A 20,900-nucleotide genomic window follows, 5' to 3' on the forward strand; every position below is an offset into this window, starting at 1 on the left:
GGCTAGACACTTCAGTAAAGCCTACCTTGGAATAGACACCACTGAATGTTGACTAAACCCGGACTACAATTACTGTATTACACACAATTTCCCCCCTCCCCGGGAGCAAACATTTCAGAGAGATATAAATAAAGGTTCCTGCTTGTGGGCCGCAAGTTAAACAATAACACATTCCTACTTCATTTCCAGCCAAAATCTGTTACACCCTTAAGTCACCGGCTGCATCAGGCTTAATATGTAGAACTATTTGCATTTTTATTCTTTTTGGTAATCTGATTACAATAAGAAGTTGTCACAGGGGCCAGAGAGATAGCACAGTGGTAAGGCGTTTGCCTTGCATGCAGCTGATCCAGGGTGCATGGTGATTCGAATCCTGGCATCCCATATGGTCCCCCATGACTGCCCGGAGCAATTTCTCACATACATCCACCACCACCCCCCAGCTAGTGCCCCACCGCCAGTTCACTTTGAGGGCCCATGGATATAGGATCAAAATAAAAAACAAAACAGGTAGTAGAGGTTAATGGGACAGTGGCATAAGACCTAGGCTAAAGCAATAGCACATGTAGCCCAGCGTATGAATGTATGATGGTCAGGTAGCCTGCAGGGACTGAGCCAGGCTGAGGCAAAGAAACCAGAAACCAGAAATGTCCCCCAGATATTTAAACCCAAGTCCTCAAAACTTGCTCCTAATCTATAGTAGGGAGGTAGTCAGAAAGCCTCTGATTGAATAATGACAGTTGGTGGACTCTTAGGGCCTTTTTTGGAGTGAGAGCCATATCTGGTAATGCTCAGGGATTATTCCTTGCTCCGCACTCAGGAATTAGTTCCTGGAGGTGTTCAGGTGACCATATAGAACGTTAGGGATCAAACCCAGGTCAGCCATATTCCAGGCAAACACCCTACGTGCTGTAATATCACTTCCGCTTTTTAGGGCCTTTAGGGAAATTTCCCACATGGAATCCATGAGTCCCTAATTCCCACGTGGTTGGTAGGGGTGTGTACAATTGGGGGTGGGGATATATTCCAGACCTTTATCACTATACCAGTGCTCAGTCTGAGAAGTGGGTCTACAAGGATGGGAAAGGGGCCCAAGCGATAGTACAGTGAAAAGGGCATTTGCCTTGTACTTGTCTAATCTGGGTTTGAACCCCAGCATTCATATATGATCTCTGGAGCCTGCCAAGAGTAATTTCTGAATGTAGAGCCAGGAATAACCTCTGAGCACCACTGGGTGTGGACCCAAAACAAACAAACAAAAATAAAAAAGCCATACAAGGGTGGGACAACACTCAAAGGTGGCATAGTGGAAGCATTGAGGGCACAGTAAGGGGGAGGACAGTGGGCAGCTTCCTAGTCTCATGCGTCTCCCTGAGAAGGATGGGGATACTGAGCTAAGCACCCTCTGGTGGTGGTGGTTGCTTAGAACCTGTCCTATTGCCTAAATGCTAACTTGGAAATCTGAGACAAAGAAGATGGGACGGGAAGCAGGACCACTCTTGTATAGAGGGGTTCTCAGTCTTGTACTCAGCAACTGGGAAAGCAGGCTTGGTTGGGAGTGGATTTCTTAGGCTCAACTTACCATGGAATGGCCCAGAAGGAAGATAGGCAAATTTGGGTGGTCTTTCTGCATGACATCCACATGCTGCAGCACATCTCTGACAAAGACTTGGAAGTCAGACACCACCATCCTCTCCCCTTCGCTCTGTCCATGGCCAACTGCAAAGGAAAAGGCACCAGTCACAAGGGGCTGCCACTGAGTCATTGTCACAAGCTACTCTTCAGGAAGGACCACAGGTGTGTCCTCAGCCCCTGCCGACTCCTCCAATACTGCTCTCCCTCAGTTTCAGATTATGTCAACTGCAAATAAAGGAACTATACAGCCAGGAAGGCAGGGAGCAAGAAATAAGTGAAGAATTAGACAAATAAATAAGGCCTCATGGCCTGAGCACATGGCCATGAAGGAGGCAAGTACAGACACACAGATGTTAAGCAAGCTGCCTTCCAGAAAGTGACTGGAGGAAGAGGGATCAGGACCCCAAATCCCACAGCCGTTGCCATGTAAACAGTGGCCCGGCTTCACAGCTTCACAACTAGTCTCACATGGGTTGCTGTCAAGCTGCTAAAACTAACAGGTACACTGATCTACAGAGGCTGAAAACTCTGGGGTGCCCCCAGGAGAGGGGTGGCCAAGTCCCAGACCTGCCAGAACTCTAGCAGCTTCACTCACACCCCACAGCCATCATCATGCAAACCAGGCAACGCACACGGCCCAATTTCACTGCTTCATGACTAATCTCCGCAGAATTGCCAAACTGATGAAAATTCCAGATCCACTGGTTTTCAGGTTAAAAACTTGGATCTTTTTGGAGTGGAAATGGCCAGCCAGCCACTCCTCCTACCTTCCTGAACTTCTGGATGCCTCAGCAGCCACTTCCATATCCCACAAGCACCACCATGTAAGTAATAGCCTATCTTCACAACTAATCTCAGAGGGGATACACGCCATTGAAACTCATTTTCCCAGTTCTACAGATTAGGATCCATTCCTGGAGCATGTAGCCACATAGGTCACCATAGTACACTTCCAAATTCCGTGCTACTTGGGGCCGGAGTGATAGTGCAGAGGATAGGTGTTTGCTTTGCATGTGGTTTAGTTGGGTTCTATCCTCAACATCCCATGTAGTTCCTCAACCACTGCCAGGAGTGATTTCTGAACACAAAGCCAGGAGTAATCTCTGAGCACCACCAAGTGTGGCCTCAAAACAAAAACAACAAAACAAAACAAATGGAGGACCCAGTAGGAACACAACCAATTAGGTGGGAAAGTAGCATCAAAGACCACGAAGCTCAATAGACAAAAACAATAACACAGAAGGCCCCACTAGCAACTAACAGCTTAATAAAATCTCAGGCAATGATTTCAAGGACCCTATTGTGAGATTTAATCGTTTTTACAAATATTATTTTTTTTGGTTTTTGGGCCACACTCAGAGACACTCAGGGATTACTCCTAGCTCTGAGCTCAGAAGTCTATCCTGGCAGGCACGGGGACCATATGGGATACTGGGATTTGAACCACTTTCCATCCGGGATCGACTGCATACAAGGCAAATGCCCTACCACTGTGCTATCTCTCCAGCCTACAACTATTCTTTTACTGAAGTATTTTTGATAATTCCATGATAAGTTGATAGTTCCATTCAATAATTCCATGAGTCATTTTGTTGTAGCAAGCAATGTAAAATAATTTTGTGCCTACTAAGGGGACAGGCTTAGGGGGTGGATGGAAAACTGAAGAGATTGGTTGAAGGAAGGTCACAGTGATGGATGGATCAGTACTGGAACATTAAACACTTGAAATAACTGTTTATGAACAACCTTTGTAAGCCATAGTGTTTCATTTTTTGGGGGGGTCACACCCAGCAGCACTCAGGGGTCACTCCTGGCTCTACGTTCAGAAATCACTCCTGGCAGGCTCAGGGGACCATATGGGATGCCGGGATTTAAATCACTGTCCCTCTGCATGCAAGGCAAAGGCCCTATCTCCATGCTGTCTCTCCGGCCCCTTTAGTAAGCCAGAGTGTTTAAATAAAGTTAAAAAAGGAGGGATCAGGCCTGACACATTCCTAACTGTTCTGAGCACCCTGTGAGCCTTTGTCTAGGCCAAGTGCCCACACTGGAGAGCTGTCAGTAGTGTTCAGAAAACTCAACAACTTAAAACAAATGGAGACTGTAAGGAGTCTTTTCAATGCAGCTGTAGTAAACTCAGATCACATTATCTTCCTCTGATTGTTTTGTCACCTATTTGTGCTTCCCTGTTTCTTGTCCTTGTCGTAGAATCTTCACATACCTGAATGACGTCAGTCTCTATAGAAACAACTCTGCTTTGTTGCTTCCTTAGAGGGGTTGAAAGTGGCTAATTTGAGTTTGAAAATCACAGACATGATGTCAGGCACGGAATGTGCCTCCTGCATTTCTCTGCAAGGTGTGGAGATCATGAGAACACCCCCAGACACTCCTAATTCCTGCTCGACACTGAGCTATCTCCCATATATCCTCTGACCAGGACCACCCCTCTGACAGTTTCGGTCATCAATTCCATCCCATCATTGCTCAGAGCTTCCTGTCTGTCCCCCTCAGAGGAAATTTTTTCCATTTAAATTTTTGTTTGTTTAATTTTGGGACCATATCCAGCAGTTTTCAGGGCTTACCTTACCTGATGTACTATCTTTTTGGCATAAATTTTTGTTGTTTTTTGGGGGGCCACACCCAGTGGTAGTCTATCCCAGAGTTGTATCTGCAGCCCAGAATCCCATATTGCTCCCCTGGTTTTCCTGAATTTGCCAGATATTCCACTCACACAGGAGTTACTCCTGACTCTGTGCTCAGAGATCATTCCTAGAGGTGCTCAGGGGACTATATGGGATGCTGGGATCAAACTCAGATTGACTGCATGGAAGGCAAATGTCCTACCCATTGTTCCATCACTCTGGCCCTACTCTGATCCAATTTTAAAAATTATAAACTTATTATTATTATTATTATTTTTTTTTTAGTTTTTGGGTCACCCGGTGACGCTCAGGGGTTACTCCTGGCTATGCACTCAGAAGTCGCTCCTGGCTTGGGGGACCATATGGGACGCCGGGGGATCGAACCTCGGTCCGTCCTAGGCTAGTGCAGGCAAGGCAGGCACCTTACCTTTAGCGCCACCGCCCGGCCCCATAAACTTATTATTTTATTGGATTTGAGGGCATTCCTGGCTCTGTGCTCAGGGATCACTCCTGGCAGAGTTTGGGGTTTCAGGGATTACCCAAGTTATCCATGTACAAGTACAAGGCAAGTACCTTACTTGCTGTGCTATATCTCTCAGGTCCCAATATTTTTTAGCTCATAACAAAATATATATTGTATAAAAGTTATCATCAGAACCATATTTTCTAGTGTTTAGCTAGGTGAAATTAAATTATCCCAGTCAGGGGCCAGAGCGATAGCATAGTGGTAGGGCATTTGCATGCTGCTTATGGGGATGAAGCTGGGTTTGATACCTGGCATCCCATATGGTCTGTCCCCAGAGTTTGCCAGGAGTGAAGTCTGAGCACAAAGTCAGGAGTAACACCTGAGAGCCACTGGGTGTGGCCCAAAAAACAAAACAAAACAAAAAATCCTAAGTCAGCTGCCAGCAGTTGCATTTCCCTCAAGTGCCTGCTGTTATTTATTCACTGCTTTTGTTTTTTTGTTTTGTTTTTGGGCTACCCCCTGTAATGTTCAGGGGTTACTCCAGGTTCTGCACTTAGGAATTACTGGAGGGCTTGGGGGACAATATAGGGTGCTGGAGATCAAACCTGGGTCATCTGTGTGCAAGGTTAACACTCTACCTACTGTATCATCATTTTCCACCCCACTCAATTGCCTTTAGGCGTGGTTTAATACCCCCAGATTCTTAAATAGATAATAAGGTTAAAATGGAGTCATATGGATAACCCCTGCACAGTGTACGTGTCCCAAACATCAGAGAACAACAGCCCTTTCCTGCCCAATAAACTCACAATAGCTCTCATCTAACACTTGACCTACATTCAAAGATCTCACTTGTGTTCAAGTCTTTTAGAACTATATTTAAAAAATTGGAATCAGGACACAAAGGTTACGAATTGTATTTGGTTTTGTTTGTTCCCTTCTAGATCTTTCACCCACTTTTCAGTTATACATTGTGTTTGGTTCTGTTTCCTTCTAGATCTTTCACCCACTTTTCAGAATTCTATTTTTTTTTCCATGTCATGTTGGCCTTCATGTTGAAGAGATGAGGCTGGTAGGAAGTCACACATTATGTTTTTGGTGTGTGTGTGTGTGTGTGTGTGTGTGTGTGTGCGCGCGCGCGTGCGTGTGTGTTTTGTTCGTTGGTTTGATTGCAGTGATGGAAATTCAACCCAGGGCTTCACAAATACAAGAAAAATGCCGGGGCCGGAGAGATAGCACAGCGGCATTTGCCTTGCAAGCAGCCGATCCAGGACCAAAGGTGGTTGGTTCGAATCCCGGTGTCCCATATGGTCCCCCGTGCCTGCCAGGAGCTATTTCTGAGCAGACAGCCAGGAGTAACCCCTGAGCACCGCCGGGTGTGACCCAAAAACCAAAAAAAAAAAAAAAAAAAAAAAAAAAAGAAAAAAAGAAAAATGCCCTACCACCAAGCCACATCTGCAGCACAGAATCCCACATTATGAATCCCAATTGCTCCCTTGGGTTTCCTGTATTTTCCAGGTGCTTCTTGCTTTCTGGCACATATTTTCTAGCTGCCTCACTCATATTTTCCCTGCACCAGAGCTAAAGTTCAATCTCTCCAAAGAGCCCTAGTGAAGATTGAGGTACTCTGCGTAGTGCTAGAATTCAAACAAGGGCTAGCGGCTGTATGCAAGGCAAGTGCCTTCACCATTGTACAATCTTTCTGGACCTTGGAATGGTGTTTAGAATAAAGATTTAGGGATGGAGTCATAGCACAGGGGTACAGCTCTTGCCTTGCATGCAGTTGACTCTGGTTTGATCCCTGGTACTGCAAATGATTTCTTGAGAATGGCCAGGAGTGACCTGAGCATAAATCCAGGAGCAAGCCCTTAGCACTGCTGGGTATGTCTCCTCAAAGCAAAAAACAGAAGTTTATAGATTGGAAGATAGTACACAATTATGGTGCGTGCCTAGAATGTGCCCAACCTGGGTTCAATTCTTGCTAGCTCAGGGTCCCCTGAATGGGGCCCTTGAAAGCCTGAGTACTTCCATGATGACCCAGATGATCCTCAGCACCTGGGCCCTGGGCAGCATCAAATCATACTCAGGCTCTTGCCCTGAACTTAACACTGCTTAGGATCACCCCCACACCCAACAAGCAAACAAAACCAACTAAGATCTAATATTTATATGCTGGGATCATCAATTCCATTGTTTCTATGCCCTTTCAGTGGCATTGTTACAGAGGATTCTAAGGTGAGATTGGCTGAGCTGGCAGAAAAGAATGCTGTGAGCGATTAGTGATGTCTGCTGTGGATATCAAAATGGAGGTTCAGCAGGTGACCTGATTATTGCCACCTCCCCTGTACCCCCACTCTATACTTGCACAGGCCTAGCAGAGGTTTGGTGCTTGATAAATGCAATTGATATGAATAATAGGTGACTTTTCCATCAAGGCCATTCACCAAAGAAAAACTCAGCTCTGTGACTCTCACCCTGGCTGATATGACATTTTCCTTTTGCATCAGGGAAATCCTGTGTGTAGAGAAGGAGTTCCACTCATAGAATCAACATTTTTTGCATTTTCATTGAAAAAGAAAGAACTCTGTGCCACAGACCTTAAGTTAGCATGTTTCATGTTGGGTATGCCAGGCACCATATTTCTTTTCTTTCCTTTTCTTTTTTAATTTTTTGGTCACACCTGGTGGTGCTCAGGGGCTCAGGGGTTACTACTGGCTCTGTGCTCAGAAATCGCTCCTGGCAGGCACCTGGAACCATATGGGATACTGGGATTTGAACCACCATCTGTCCTGAATCGGCTTCGTGCAAAGCAAATGCCCTACCACTGTGCTATCTTTCCAGCCTGCAGACACCATTATTTCCAATTGGTACTTCGATGCTTCACATCTAATTGAAATCGATATTCAGAGAATGGCTAATTTTCTAAGAGCTGGGAGAGAACTGAGAGCTGTTCTTTTTAGGCAAACTTGTCTACACCCTCTTCGTATCTCCCACATTTGGAGTCGCTCTCCTTTCCCATGCTCTATCCACCTCCAGACACCAGACTACAGGAGGCAGCCAGACCTCCCCAGAGCCCATTGAAGGGGTACAATGAGCACATCCTAAGGTTGCTTTCTTCTTACTTCTCCTTACTTCTCCCATCATAATCAGAGCAGGTGCCTGGCTCATACATCCCTCGTGTCCTCTGCTTTTTGCCCAACCCTGGTACTTTCCCTTATGGCCTTGGCTAGTGCACACAACACCCATTTTCAAGAGTAAGCTCCATCCTTCCCACAGTAATTTTCCATGTGTCTTAGTCCCCCTGATTATAAACAAACCCCAGATATGCAGTGAAGGCTACAGGATAAGTGCAAAATAAGCACTGACTAATTCTTTGTGGAATAACAAGTTCCTTTGCCTCCTATAGAAGACTTCTGTTTGAGAAGAACTTTCTAGGCTACCGGCACCTGCAGGAATAAAGCAATCACTGTGAAGAATTCAGAAACTGAGGAGCCTAGCAGTTTCTTAGGGAACCAGTTTTCCTTGGTATTCATTTTTTTAGTGAGTTAAAAAAATTTTTTTGAAAAAATATCCTGGTATGAGGAATGGAAGGATTCAACAAGCAGTAATTAACACCTGATCACTGCATGGCAGTTTAGTACTTACAAAGCCCTTTTCTCAGAGATTATGTCATGGATTTTCATGGATCTCTGAGTTAGGGATTCTCTGCTTCATTTTCTGGCTAAGAAAACAGAGCCAAGGGGAACGTGGACAGAGCTTGGAGCTCCAATCCCTGAATGCCAGATGCTGGGTGGGGACCACCCCAAAGGTTGTAATCCCCTTAATGCTCAGGACAGTTGTCATTCCTTTTAGTTAAGAATAACTGCTAGGCCAAAATCACTCAAACAGGTCTGGATAGTCTAGCGGGAAAGGCACTTGCCTTGCACACAGCTGACCTGGGTTTGATCTCAGGCATCCAATATGGTCCCTTGAGTCTTGCCAGGAATGATCCCTGAATGTAGAGCAAGGAGTAGGACCTGAGCCCTTCTGGGTTTGACCCCCAAACAGAAATAAAATACATAAAGAAAAATCCAGAAAACAAACCTAAAACACAGGTGCCAAGATCTCCATGAGAAATCTGGTCCCAAGATTGGCCCAGCTTTGTATCAAGGAGCCTACAGCAGCCTGCCTTTGACCACTATGTGTGAGTGGGGTCACTGGGTAAGGATTAAAGTATTGGGGTGGAAGGGGAGAAGACAGCATGTTGTAGAAGGCTGGGACCTGCAGCCTCCAATGTTCTGGGCAGTGGACAGTGAGCATAGCCCTGAGAAGTCTGTTCTCACCTACCATCCTCATTCTGCTCACAGGTATTCCTACCCCGATCTCTGCCATGGCTGCCTGCTCACATGCTCACAAAGCCACACAGGTGTCCCTGCAGGAGTGATTCAGCCTACCCCAAAGAGCCCTGAAAAGATGAAAGGAATCCCTTTGAAAATGGGCTCTGGCTTGGCTTGCTCCCAGCTCAGCAACACGTGCTCGAGCTATCCAAGGCACAATTAGCCCCTTAGCAGACCTTGGACTGCTGCCAGCCCACGTATAGGCCTCTGTTCTGGCTTCTCAAGGGCCTCATTCCTTCCTAGAGCAAGGCTGGAGGGGCACGAAGAGCTGACTGTGGTTTTCCGGGGACAACTGAGCTGCAAAGGATAGATCCATCCCATTACCCTGTTCAGGGCATTGGACCTGTTTTTCCTGGGCCAACCTCCATCCCCATCAGCATGCTGGAGCACAGAGGACCCCTGCGGTGCCAGTGGGTCTCAGGCCAACGGGACAGAGGATCATTGTTGGGATTTTTGGCTTAGGGAGCCCCATGGCTGGACCTCAATCCCCAAGGGAGAATGAAAGGCCCTTGTGGGTGAGTGCTAGGGTGAGTAGAGCTGTGAGGAGTGGGAAGGACACCAAGTGAGTGTTCCTTTCTGGACTTAGAGGGGAGCTGTACTTACAGGGGATGCTAAAGGACACAAACACTGGTACAGCCAGTTTAGAAAATAAAATGTGGCATTTGGTCGTTCCCTTTCTTTGGGGGGAAGCAGTGTTTCCCCAAGTAATGCTCATGAGTATTGAGTACGCATTTGTATTATGTCAACTGGATTGGAAGGTTTAACATCAGCTCCTTCTTAAGCCTATCTGAACTGGGGTATCAGGGTCATTTGTCTTTGGTACTTGGGGGACCATGTGGAACCAAGAATTAAATCAGGGGCTTCAAGCATGCAGGGCATGCTCTCTAGCCCATTGAGCTGTCTCTCTGGTCCTCAATCTGGCATTTTGGAATGCCATTCTGGAAACAGTAATACAACTCAATGCACTGGGGACAGGTTGAAGCCTCTGGAGGCAACTCACTATCTATTAGAGACTAGATGTGCTATTGTAGGAGTGAAAAATGAACCAGCAAGCAGCACTGTGCAAAGCTTAGAAATAAAAAAAAAAAGGGCCCAGAGAGATAGCACAGCGGTGTTTGCCTTGCAAGCAGCTGATCCAGGACCAAAGGTGGTTGGTTCAAATCCCGGTGTCCCATGTGTCCCATGTGGTCCCCCATGCCTGCCAGGAACTATTTCTGAGCAGACAGCCAGGAGTAACCCCTGAGCACTGCCGGGTGTGGCTCAAAAACCAAAAAAAAAAAAAAAAAAAAAAAAAAGAGGACTGTAGCGATAGTCTGTAGGTAGTGTGTTTGCCTTATATACTGCCAACTAGATATGATCCTTAGCATTCCATATGGTCCTCCAAGCACCGCCAGGAGTGATTCCTGAGAGTGAAGTGAGGAAGAATCCCTAAATATCACAAGGTAGGTCCCCAAACAAACAAACAAACACACACACACACACACACACACAATGCAAGTCATAAAAGACCACGTTAACTATAAAGCCAGCATATTTAATGGTAAAACAAAAGCAAAACAAGTCAATGCAAACAGTATTTTTTTTTTTTTTTTTGGTTTTTGGGTCACACCTGGCAGCACTCAGGGGCTACTCCTGGCTCTATGCTCAGGAATCGCTCCTGGTAGGCTCGGGGTACCATATGGGATGCCGGGATTCAAACCACCATCCTTCAGCATGCAAGGCAAACAAATGCCCTACCTCCCATGCTATCTCTCCGGCCCCAACAGTATGTAATTTTTAGCTATGTTCAAGAGGAAAAATGACCCCATAAAATAAAATAATCCAGGGCCAGAGAGATAGAACAGTGGTTAGGATGCTTGTCTTGTACATGGCCTGCTGAGGGTTTGATTCCCAGCATCCCACATAATCCCCTAAGCACTGCCAGGAGTAATCTTTGAACACAGAGCCAGGAATCAGTCCTAAGCTTGGCTGGGTGTGGCCACAAAACCAAAATAAAAGCAATCATACACATAGACACACAACGACATTTCCTCTGGGTGTTTGCACAACTGTATTATGAGATGAGATCTAGCATGAGATATTGTGAGGGTGTGGGGAAATAAATTAAATGGCCCCACAAACCCAGCATAGAGAATTGTGAACACTAGCTGCTGGCCCGCCCCACATCGCTTCTTCTGTCTGTTTAGTTTCACGGAGGAACAGGCATGAATCAGGATCTACCTTGCCATCAGCATTCTGCCCTGTCAAAGGACATTTCTTTACGTCTAGACTGCATTTCTTTCAGCTGAAGGGATTTCCCCTCATCCTGCCCTCCAAAGAGATGGAAATAGTTTTGCATCTTTGGTATAAGCATGACTCTCAGAAATGCAGAATGAGAGAGCAGTTTCCATCACTGAAGCATACCAAGGCTATATCTATATCAGTCTCATTTCCCACTTTTCCCAAACATAATCCTGCTATGGCCATATGGGATCAGAGCAATTCCCAAGAAGTGCTATTAGAGTCATGCAGCATTTAGGACCTTAAAGACACCTGGAAAATCGAAAACTTGGCCCTCCAAGTCAAAGCAATATTGAAACTGTGACAGAAGCTATTAACACAAACAGAGGCACTTGCACTTGGTAAAGGGAATTGCAGCAAAGAGAAAAACAGGCAAGTTCATGACACAAGGACAAGAGATGCTGCAACTTTTAATACTGAATAAGGGGAACTTTTCAGAAAGCCTTAGAGAAGCAAACAGCTGAAGTCAGGATCCTGAGTTTAGCAAAGAAGCAGGCGATGGGTCAGCATTTTCTTTACCAGAAAGAGGAAAAGGTTGTGATCAGTGAGAACTAGGCATGAGTAATGGTGCCTTCAGCCCTAGAATCAGGGCAGAGATCATCCCAATAAAGGGTCCAGACTAGGGGATTACCCCTTCATTTAATGTAGGAAGGGACAAACATATACAAGTGCTGACTCAAGTCTAGCGAGGCATAAAGGTATTAAGAACAGAGATTACTTTGCTGACCATTTCTGCCCTCTTCCACACCCCCTGGACCTGTGATTCTTCTTGTTTAATTATAAGAAGAGAAATCTAGCAGGGACATCATTATCCACCATACCTAAGGGAGTAGGGGCCAGAGTGATAGTGCAGGGGTTAAAGCACTTGCTTTTCATGGGGTCAATCAGGCTTGATTCTGGCACTATATATAGTCCTCCAGCACTTCCAGGAGTCACTGCTGAGCAAAGCCAAGAAAAGCCTTCCAGAGAACGATGGGAAAGAGAGGCCTGAGGTTGAGGGGGAAATGAAATGTGGGGTCTCTGTCCACTTTTATATGATGTAGGGCTGGAGATCTCACTCTTCTGCAGTGAGAGGCCTCTCAAAGCCCAGCCCAGGAAGTACATTGAGAGTCATGCTGAAGAAGAGGGCCAGGACACCTTAGGCTTCAGAACATCTGTCATTTCTGCCCCAGTCGTTTCTCGGGTATAGCAAAACCCTCTGCCTCTTAGATCCAGCATTAGTCATGCATCCTTGGAATGGCCCGTCCATTCCTAGGAGTTTGGAAATGGGGGTCAAGGTCTTTCTTGTGGAGTCTTTTGGCAGTCCACTCCCCCAGGAGGCCTTAATTCCTGAGTTAAGGAACTAGGGAGTTGGGATGGATCCCTCAGGATGAGGGTGGAGGGTTGATTGCTGGGACCAAACTGGCCTCTGAATCCTCCACCTGCTCAATCTAGTCGGAATAAGGCCCAAGGCCAAGGCAGACTGTTGGCAGAAGCCATCTGCCAGGGCCACGGGTATCTTGCTTGCCTCCTGGCCTTGCCCGTGAAGAGGTTAGAGATAGGCCATCTGTTTCCCATCACCCACCCCACCATCTGGGCACACTGCTCCTGCACCAGCACAGAGGATCAGTGTTGTCCAGTGGTAGCCTGCCCAAGACCCCGTGGGAGCAGAGAGGCCTGAGGAGACTGCAGTCCTGGCTTTGTTCTTTGAGGTTGTCAGGCCGAGCCGTGGTGGCTAGGTCAGGTTCCCAGAAGTGCACCGGGTCCCCCACCAACCCTGAGGTCAGTCACAAAAACAAAAGTGAAAATGAAAACTATTGCAATCTCAGTTCCTCAGTTTCATGGGTCACATTTCAAGTGATCAGCAGTGTTGGGGGGTTGCCTTGTAGGGCAAGGACTAAGCATATCCACCACCATGGAATGTCTTACAGGTGGCAAGGGGACGCTTTCTTTTTGGGAGGCCCAAGAGAAATATCCCACATCCATGGCTTCACGTTAAATGCATGCTTGGTGATCCTCAGCAGAAACGGAAGTGCCACACGTTTTAGGGGGCTATCTGGGAAAGAATGGAAAGCATGGGGGGCCACACAATATGTTGAAGGAGATTAAGACCAGACCCCACAGTCAGACTCTCCATAGTCAGGTCTTGCTCAGGGTTTTCATCCTTTGCAATAGATCCTGCCTCCTTTAATTACTGGCAGCCAGCTGGGACCATCTGTGTAAATTGTTCAGATGAGGTCCATATTTAACTAGGACTGCAGTGCTGGTGTTGGAAAAGGTTAATAAATAAAGCAATGGATCAGCAGAACCAGAAATAAGTATTATTGAAATTTGACCTCATTTTAATGATTTGCCAACATGACTTGTTTTATTTATTTACTTGTGTGTGTGTGTGTGTGTGTGTGTGTGTGTGTGTGTGTGTGCAGGTACTCAGGACTTACTCTTGGCTCTGCACTCAGGGCTCACTCTTGGCAGGGCTCATGGACCATATGGGGTACTGGAGATCAAACCTGGGTTGGCCATGTACAAGGCAAGCGCATGTGCTATCCCACTGTGTTATCTCTTTGGCTCTTCATTGTCTAGGTTTCTAACTTAACGAGTTTTCCTTGCAGGGTACTGACATTGCTTCAGTGCTTTGCTAGTAGAAGTCAGCACAGTTCTCTCCTTGGCTGTGATATGCATCTTTTTAGAGCTGCTTACAAAAATTATTAGCCAAGAAACGTTGCCAAGATAGGATTTCCAGATCAGAAGCTAAGAATATTTTTGTGAGTTTCATTCAGAGGCTCAAAAATACTTTCTGCCCTGACAGCTTTTATAGACTAGAACAGGGTGGTGACACCTATCCAAACATGGCACTCTGTTTCAAAAACTATAGGAACTGTATAGTCTGTTTTAGATTTGGGATCATACCTGATGATACTCAGGGCTGGCTCTGCATTTAGGTATCACTCGTGGTGGGTTCTGGGGACCATATGAGAATTTGGGATGGAATCATGGCTGGCCATGTACAAGGCAAAAGCCCTACCTGCTCAGGCCCTGGAAACATGTGGTCTGAACAGCATGCCTGGCCCATGTCTTCCTCTCCTTTTCATAAGGCATCTATTTCTTTACCTTTGGTGGGGAGAAAGCCATAGTATTCCTAAACTCTTCCTGATACTGAACTGACTCAGTTTGAAGTCCTGACTATAGGTAGATCCTGGGTGACCTGCTAGACCCTTAACATGGGCACCCAAAAGTGAGGTGACTACCTAACTTCTGGAGGCCTCTTTCAGGGTTAGCACACCTTCCTGAAGGTACCTGGGCCACAAAAAGTTGCTGGTATCCCCAGATGTTCTCCCAAATTTAGGTTGCGTACAATCATGCTGGTTAAACGCGTAGACAACATAGTTCCAAACCCTGTTTTCTTACAAAGGTCTGGCTTGTTCTGTGTCTTGCTATATCTGACCACACAAATATTGGCAATAACATTCTACAGCAAAAAAAAAAAAAAAAAAAAGAAAATTGAGAAGACCCCTGCCTAGTAAAGGGAAAGGAATCACATCCTTAAGGTAAAATGTCTTGGGTCCACTCACTGACCCCAAAAATGTATCTATAGAGTTGGCTAATGCTGAGAATATTCTATTTTGGCCTGAGAGCAGAGGGTATGGAGAAACAAAAGGACAATAAGATTCACAGGGAAAAGGGACCACAGAGGTCATTGGGTGCAGTAAAGCAAGAGCCCTAGCCTTCTTCAGGCAGATCTGAGAACAGCTGTTGCAGGGCCGATTCACTTGTGTCTTTTTTCCAAAAACATGCATATGGCAGAAAGTCCAAGAGCCCAGCTTGTTGGCCTGAAAAACAGCTTGTTTCCCTCAACAAAAGCCATTTCCTCCTCTTCTGTTTGTGATGGTCCAGGTTTTTATCCTCGGACATTTGGAAGACCTGCTTCTGTCTTCCCAGTGACATGTGGTAGGGATGACAGGGCATGACATGGGCAAGATGCGGGGTCTCCCTGCCACTCATGGCTTCTCATCATAACCTTAGCGGATCCATATTACACAGGACATAAAAACCCAGAAATTAATTTCTTTACTAATTGACAACAGCTTGAAAAAGGTATAAAGATGCCAGGATTCAACATATGGGCTATGGAAACACATTTCAGCTCAGCTTTCTTTCTTTCTTCTTCTTCTCCTTTTTTTTTTTTTAATTTAAGCTGCCTGCTTTATAATATAACCAGCGAAAAGGCTATAACAGTGTGGCATTTTAGAAATAATGCATTCTCAGGATTTCATATTTAGAGGGTTTATTTGAAAACATCCTACTCGCCACTATATAAATAAGAGAAAACAGCATGACAAAATAGTGTCACAGTGATGGTTCTTGGCTTCTAGCAGGATGATTATCCTTTTGTATCACACTGTAGGATGATGGTGAGCACTCCAGAGAGTGAGGGAGGCTGCTTCTCATTGAGGAATAGGGGACCCCCACCTAGAAACCCCTCCTCCCCACCCCATCTCAACTGCTGTTTGCTCCTGGGCTTATCCTCCAGTTTGTTTTGCTCTCTGGGACTGGCTGGACTTCGAGCAGGGTTAGCAGAATCTTCCAGAAAATTCTAGACCTTTCACCCAGAACCTTCGTGTCAAAGTGGAGTATACAGAAAGCGTGTCCTGTTTAAAAAACAGGCAGCAGCTGGGCTTTGGGGCGCAGTTCGCTCAACCAGAAACATCCAGGATATGATGAGATCAAGAACAAAAAAACCTGGAGCAAAATAACAGGATACTCGCTACAGATCCCAAGGACCGTTGCTGGCAGACTCTGGTACTTTAGGCCCAGCGATGCCAAGAGGTTGAAACTTCAGAAAGTAAAACTTTTATATACTTGGAACTCAATGAAGGAAAAAACAGGAATGAATTCCTGACCTGACCTTTGCTTGCAAACTACCTGTCCACAGTACATTATTTTTGTTAGAAATTCAATGCCGGGCCCGGAGAGATAGCACAGCGGTGTTTGCCTTGCAAGCAGCTGATCCAGGACCAAAGGTGGTTGGTTCGAATCCCGGTGTCCCATATGGTCCCCCGTGCCTGCCAGGAGCTATTTTTGAGCAGACAGCCAGGAGTAACCCCTGAGCACCGCCGGGTGTGGCCCAAAAACTAAAAAGAAAGGAAGGAAGGAAGGAAGGAAGGAAGGAAGGAAGGAAGGAAGGAAGGAAGGAAGGAAGGAAGGAAGGAAGGAAGGAAGGAAGGAAGGAAGGAAGGAAGGAAGGAAGGAAGGAAGGAAGAAGAAAGAAAGAAAGAAAGAAAGAAAGAAAGAAAGAAAGAAAGAAAGAAAGAAAGAAAGAAAGAAAGAAAGAAAGAAAGAAAGAAAGAAAGAAAGAAAGAAAGAAAAAGAAAGAAAGAAAGAAAAAGAAAAAAGAAATTCAATGCCGGGTCTGGAGCAATAGCACAGTGGTGGGGCATTTGCCTTGCATGCTGACAACTTGGGACAGACCTGGGTTTGATCCCTGGCATCCCATATGTTTCTTCGAGCCTGCCAGGATTAACCCTAAGTGCCCCTGGGTGTGCCCCCCCCAAAAAAAAATTCAATGCCTCCACCCTATAATCGTATTGTTAGGCAGAGTTGTTAGAAATTGATGTGAACATGGCTGGGACTTCAGATATGGCTCAACTCTTGCCTGTGATTTCTCACTGGTGTGAGCTTGGGCATCCTGTGCCACTGAGCTTCCTGCTGCTTAGTTTTTACTGGGGATGCCAGAGTGATAGTACAGTGGGCATGGCACTTCGCTTGCCTTGCACATGGCTGTGGACCCGGATTTGATCCCTAGCACCATTGAAGGATGGTCCCAGAGGGCCAAGCCAGGAGTAAAACCTGTGCATAGTTGGGTGTGGTCCCAAAAAACTCCCACAAACAAATAAAATCATCTCTGGGGGTCCCTACCATGCCAAGCAAGTGGGTAAAAGCGTTAAGTGGAGGCAGGTGAAAGATTGGGCACAGGGAGAAGTCAGGGTGCAGCATTCCTGTCTTCTCCCTTTCTCTTTCCAGTAAACTCAGCAACAAGAAAGTCTGAGTCAGGACCTTTGAGCTTGCAGCTAGCTCTCCACCCACAGCCTAGATTGACTCTGCACACAGCCTAGGGCTGTGCTCTGGACATAATTAGTTTATCACTGAGCTGGCCCTGGGGACAGGAGCAGAGACATTCTTGGAGAGTAGAGGAAGGCCCTGAGCTTGCCCACTAACCTTTTCGGTGAGATCTGCCAGCTTTGTCCACCAGGCCAGCCATTGTGATGTGTAACTTTTCCTGTAGCTCTTAACTTAGACTCAGAACTGGAAGGAATGGCTTTGTGGCCAGAAACATGGGAAGAGACAGACTGGGGTCCCCCATGTGGTGGAAATGAAAGAGGATGAGCGACAGTGAAGTAAGGGGGGGGGGCAGGGTGTGGAAATCAAAGGGCCAGAGAGGGAGACTGCACAAGCAGTGGAAAAATGAGTATGGCTGACACAAAAAACATAACGAAATCATGAGGCCCAGAGCAAGTGCTGTTTCAATAGGACAGAAACACAGGGGGCCTTCTCTGCCTTCTCATGAGCTTTCCACTGCCCTGTGCCCTCACTGCCCTTTGCTCTCCCTGGGCTCATAGCTGTTCCTTAATGACCTGCCCTCATGGGGGTCCTAGTTACTGCTTCCTTCTACCAACCTGGGACCTTATTCATGACAAGCATGAAGTTGTTTCAACAGCATTCTCCAGGCCCCAACTTCCTCATGGCCTTCTAGGGAGTTCTTTGGCTGCATTGATCTTTCTTTGTTGTTTTGGGACGACACCCAGCTGTGCTCAGAAGTTTCTCCTGATTCTGCATTCAGGAAATCATTGCTCAAGGTGCTCAACCTTGGGTTCAACCTGAGCACCTTATTCACTTTGCTATGGCACAGCCCCCTGCACTGCATATCTTTGCTGATGTGGGTGGGGGAGACGGGGGAGTCACAGGATTATTCTCTACTCTCCCATCATTCTCCTCATTCACCTCTGAGGGCCTGCCTGCTTGCATACCTCAGTTCCCATCTCTCCTGGTGCTTGGAGGAAAGGATCATGCCCAAGCCAGCCCAAGTGCCTGGCCCCAAGTACTGGTCACATATGCAGCCATGTCCACCCATGAGTTGGCAAACACACTTGGGGAGCAGTGAGTCCTTGTTCCTTGTGGGCTGTACCCTGTCTTCCTTCTAGAACTTGTTTCCTATTGTTTGTTTCCTTGCCCAGAACCCCCATGGAGTCTCAGTATAACCAGTATGATGGAAGTGCTGCTTCAGAGAACCACATGCCTCAGAGACTGACAGGTGCAGGGTAGGATTTTTCTTTTCTTTTCATTTTTTTGGAGTGGGGGAAGTCACACCCAGAGGCATCCAGGGATTTCTCCTGGCTCTACACTCAGAAATTGCTCCTTGGAAGGCACAGGGACCATATGGAATGCCTGGATTCAAACCACCATCATCCTAGATCGGCTGCATGCAAGGCTTGCAATGCCCTACCGCTGTGCTATCTCTCTGGCTCCTCTGCCTTTTTTTTTTTTTTTTTTTCTGTCTCTCCAGTGTCTAGAAAGTGCCAGGCTCACATCCCACACCTCAAGAATAAGAGAACTAAGGGTCCACAGAGGCTGTGGGTAACTGTGTCACAAAGGAAAAGTTGGTTCCAGTTTGAAAGTAGAAAGTAGAAGCCTCAGTTTCCCCTGACCAGTTGCTACAAGCAGCTCCATTATAGCTGTCCACCCTGCAATTTAAACATTCCTGGAAATTCCTGAGCTCTCTAAAACTTGGGGAAGTTTATAGCTTCTTATGATTATAAATCCTGCCCTGTTCCTGGGCTTATAGGAGCCTAAGAGTTAAAGGGCAATTCCCATAATTTGGCAATATCTAGGCCAAATATATAACCTCAAAGGCCTGAAATAAATAGATATCTTCCACCAAAGTGGGAATAAAAGATGCTAATCTTATTTCAGCAACACAAATGGTCACTAAATTCACAACACATCTCTGGGAAACAAATGAGAATTCTATGAGACTTTATTTTATTTTTTGGTCTTTAGGTCATACCCAGTGGTGCTCAGGGCTTCCTCCTAGCTCTGAACTCAGGAATCACTGCTGGTAGGCTCTGGGGATGACATGGGATGTTGGGGATTGAGCATAGGAAATTGCTAGGAAATTACCCTTCCCACTGTACCATCTCTCTGACCTCTCCTCTGAGACTTTGATACGAAATGAAAAGACCCACTTTTCCTCTCAGAACTCCACAAAGCAGACATACTTATATTAAATTTTACACCAAGTTCCTCCTTGGGTGGGGAGTTCCTTTCTTACTTCTCAATAAAGCTTTGAGTCTGAGCATTCTTATTTAATTTTTTTTTGGGCCACACCCGGCATTGCTCAGGGGTTACTCCTGGCTGTCTGCTCAGAAATAGCTCCTGGCAGGCACGGGGGACCCTATGGGACACCGGGATTCGAACCAACCACCTTTGGTCCTGGATCGGCTGCTTGCAAGGCAAACGCTGCTGTGCTATCTCTCCGGGCCCATTCTTATTTAATTTTTAATTTTAATTTTTTAGTTTTTGGATCACACCCAGTGGCACTCAGGGGATACTCCTAGCTCCACGCTCAGAAATCACCCCTGGCAGGCTCGGGGGACCATATGAGATGCTGGGATTCGAACCACTGTCCTTAAATAAATACCTTATCTCCATTCTATCTCTTTGGCCCATTACTTAATATTTTTATTCTTGAGAATATCAATCAACCTGGGAGCCATGGACCCACCACCACTTCTCCTGGAGCTTCCCTGGTATATAGAATAGCATAAGGGAGCAGAAGATATCAAAAATGGAGATGCCCTTGACCATGGGTTATAGAAACAGAAATGTCAAGGAGGAGGCAAGAAGAAGCTTCTAGAGGGGACTAGGGCCAAGGGCCCTGGACGTAGCAGGATATAGAGGCAAGGTGTTAGTAAACTTCTAAAACATTTGGTCCAAGGTACAATAATTTTTAATAATTATTAAAATAATTTTTTAAACTTAAAAAAATGTGTCCGTCGGGACCCAGAGAAATAGAACAGTGGTAGGGTGTTTGCCTTGCATGCAGCTGATTCGAACAGACAATGGTTTGAATCCTGGCATCCCATATGTTTCCCAGTGCCCACCAGGAGCGACTTCTGAGTGCAGAGCCAGGAGTAAGCTGTCCAAACAAGTAGAAGTAGAGATAAACAAATGGGACTATATTAAGCTGAGAAGCTTCTGCACCTCAAAGGATATAGTGACTAAGATTCAAAGGCCACCCACAGAATGGGAGAGGCTATTCACCCAATACCCAGTAGATAAGGGGCTAAAATGTAATATATACAAGGCACTGACAGAATTTAACAAGAAAAAAAAATCTAATCCCATCAAAAAATGGGGAGAAGAAATTAACAGACACTTCTTTAAAGAAGAAATACATAATGGCCAAAAGGCACATGAAAAAATTCTCCATATCACTGATCATCAGGGAGATGCAAATCAAAACAGTGA

The 20,900-nt window shown here is 46.0% G+C and overlaps 1 protein-coding gene across 2 annotated transcripts in view; it reads right to left on the reverse strand.

Annotated features, from left to right (window-relative positions):
• MGLL (monoglyceride lipase) overlaps positions 1-20,900 on the reverse strand; it is a 114,868-nt gene that overhangs the window by 20,403 nt on the left and 73,565 nt on the right. For both annotated transcript variants that reach the window (XM_049766544.1, XM_049766545.1), the window contains exon 4: positions 1,583-1,719. In XM_049766544.1, the coding sequence (XP_049622501.1) occupies positions 1,583-1,719 (137 nt within the window). The remainder of the gene's footprint in view (positions 1-1,582; positions 1,720-20,900) is intronic.

Source organism: Suncus etruscus, chromosome 20 (genome assembly GCF_024139225.1).
Source record: "Suncus etruscus isolate mSunEtr1 chromosome 20, mSunEtr1.pri.cur, whole genome shotgun sequence".
In the NCBI taxonomy this organism is placed as follows: domain Eukaryota; kingdom Metazoa; phylum Chordata; class Mammalia; order Eulipotyphla; family Soricidae; genus Suncus; species Suncus etruscus.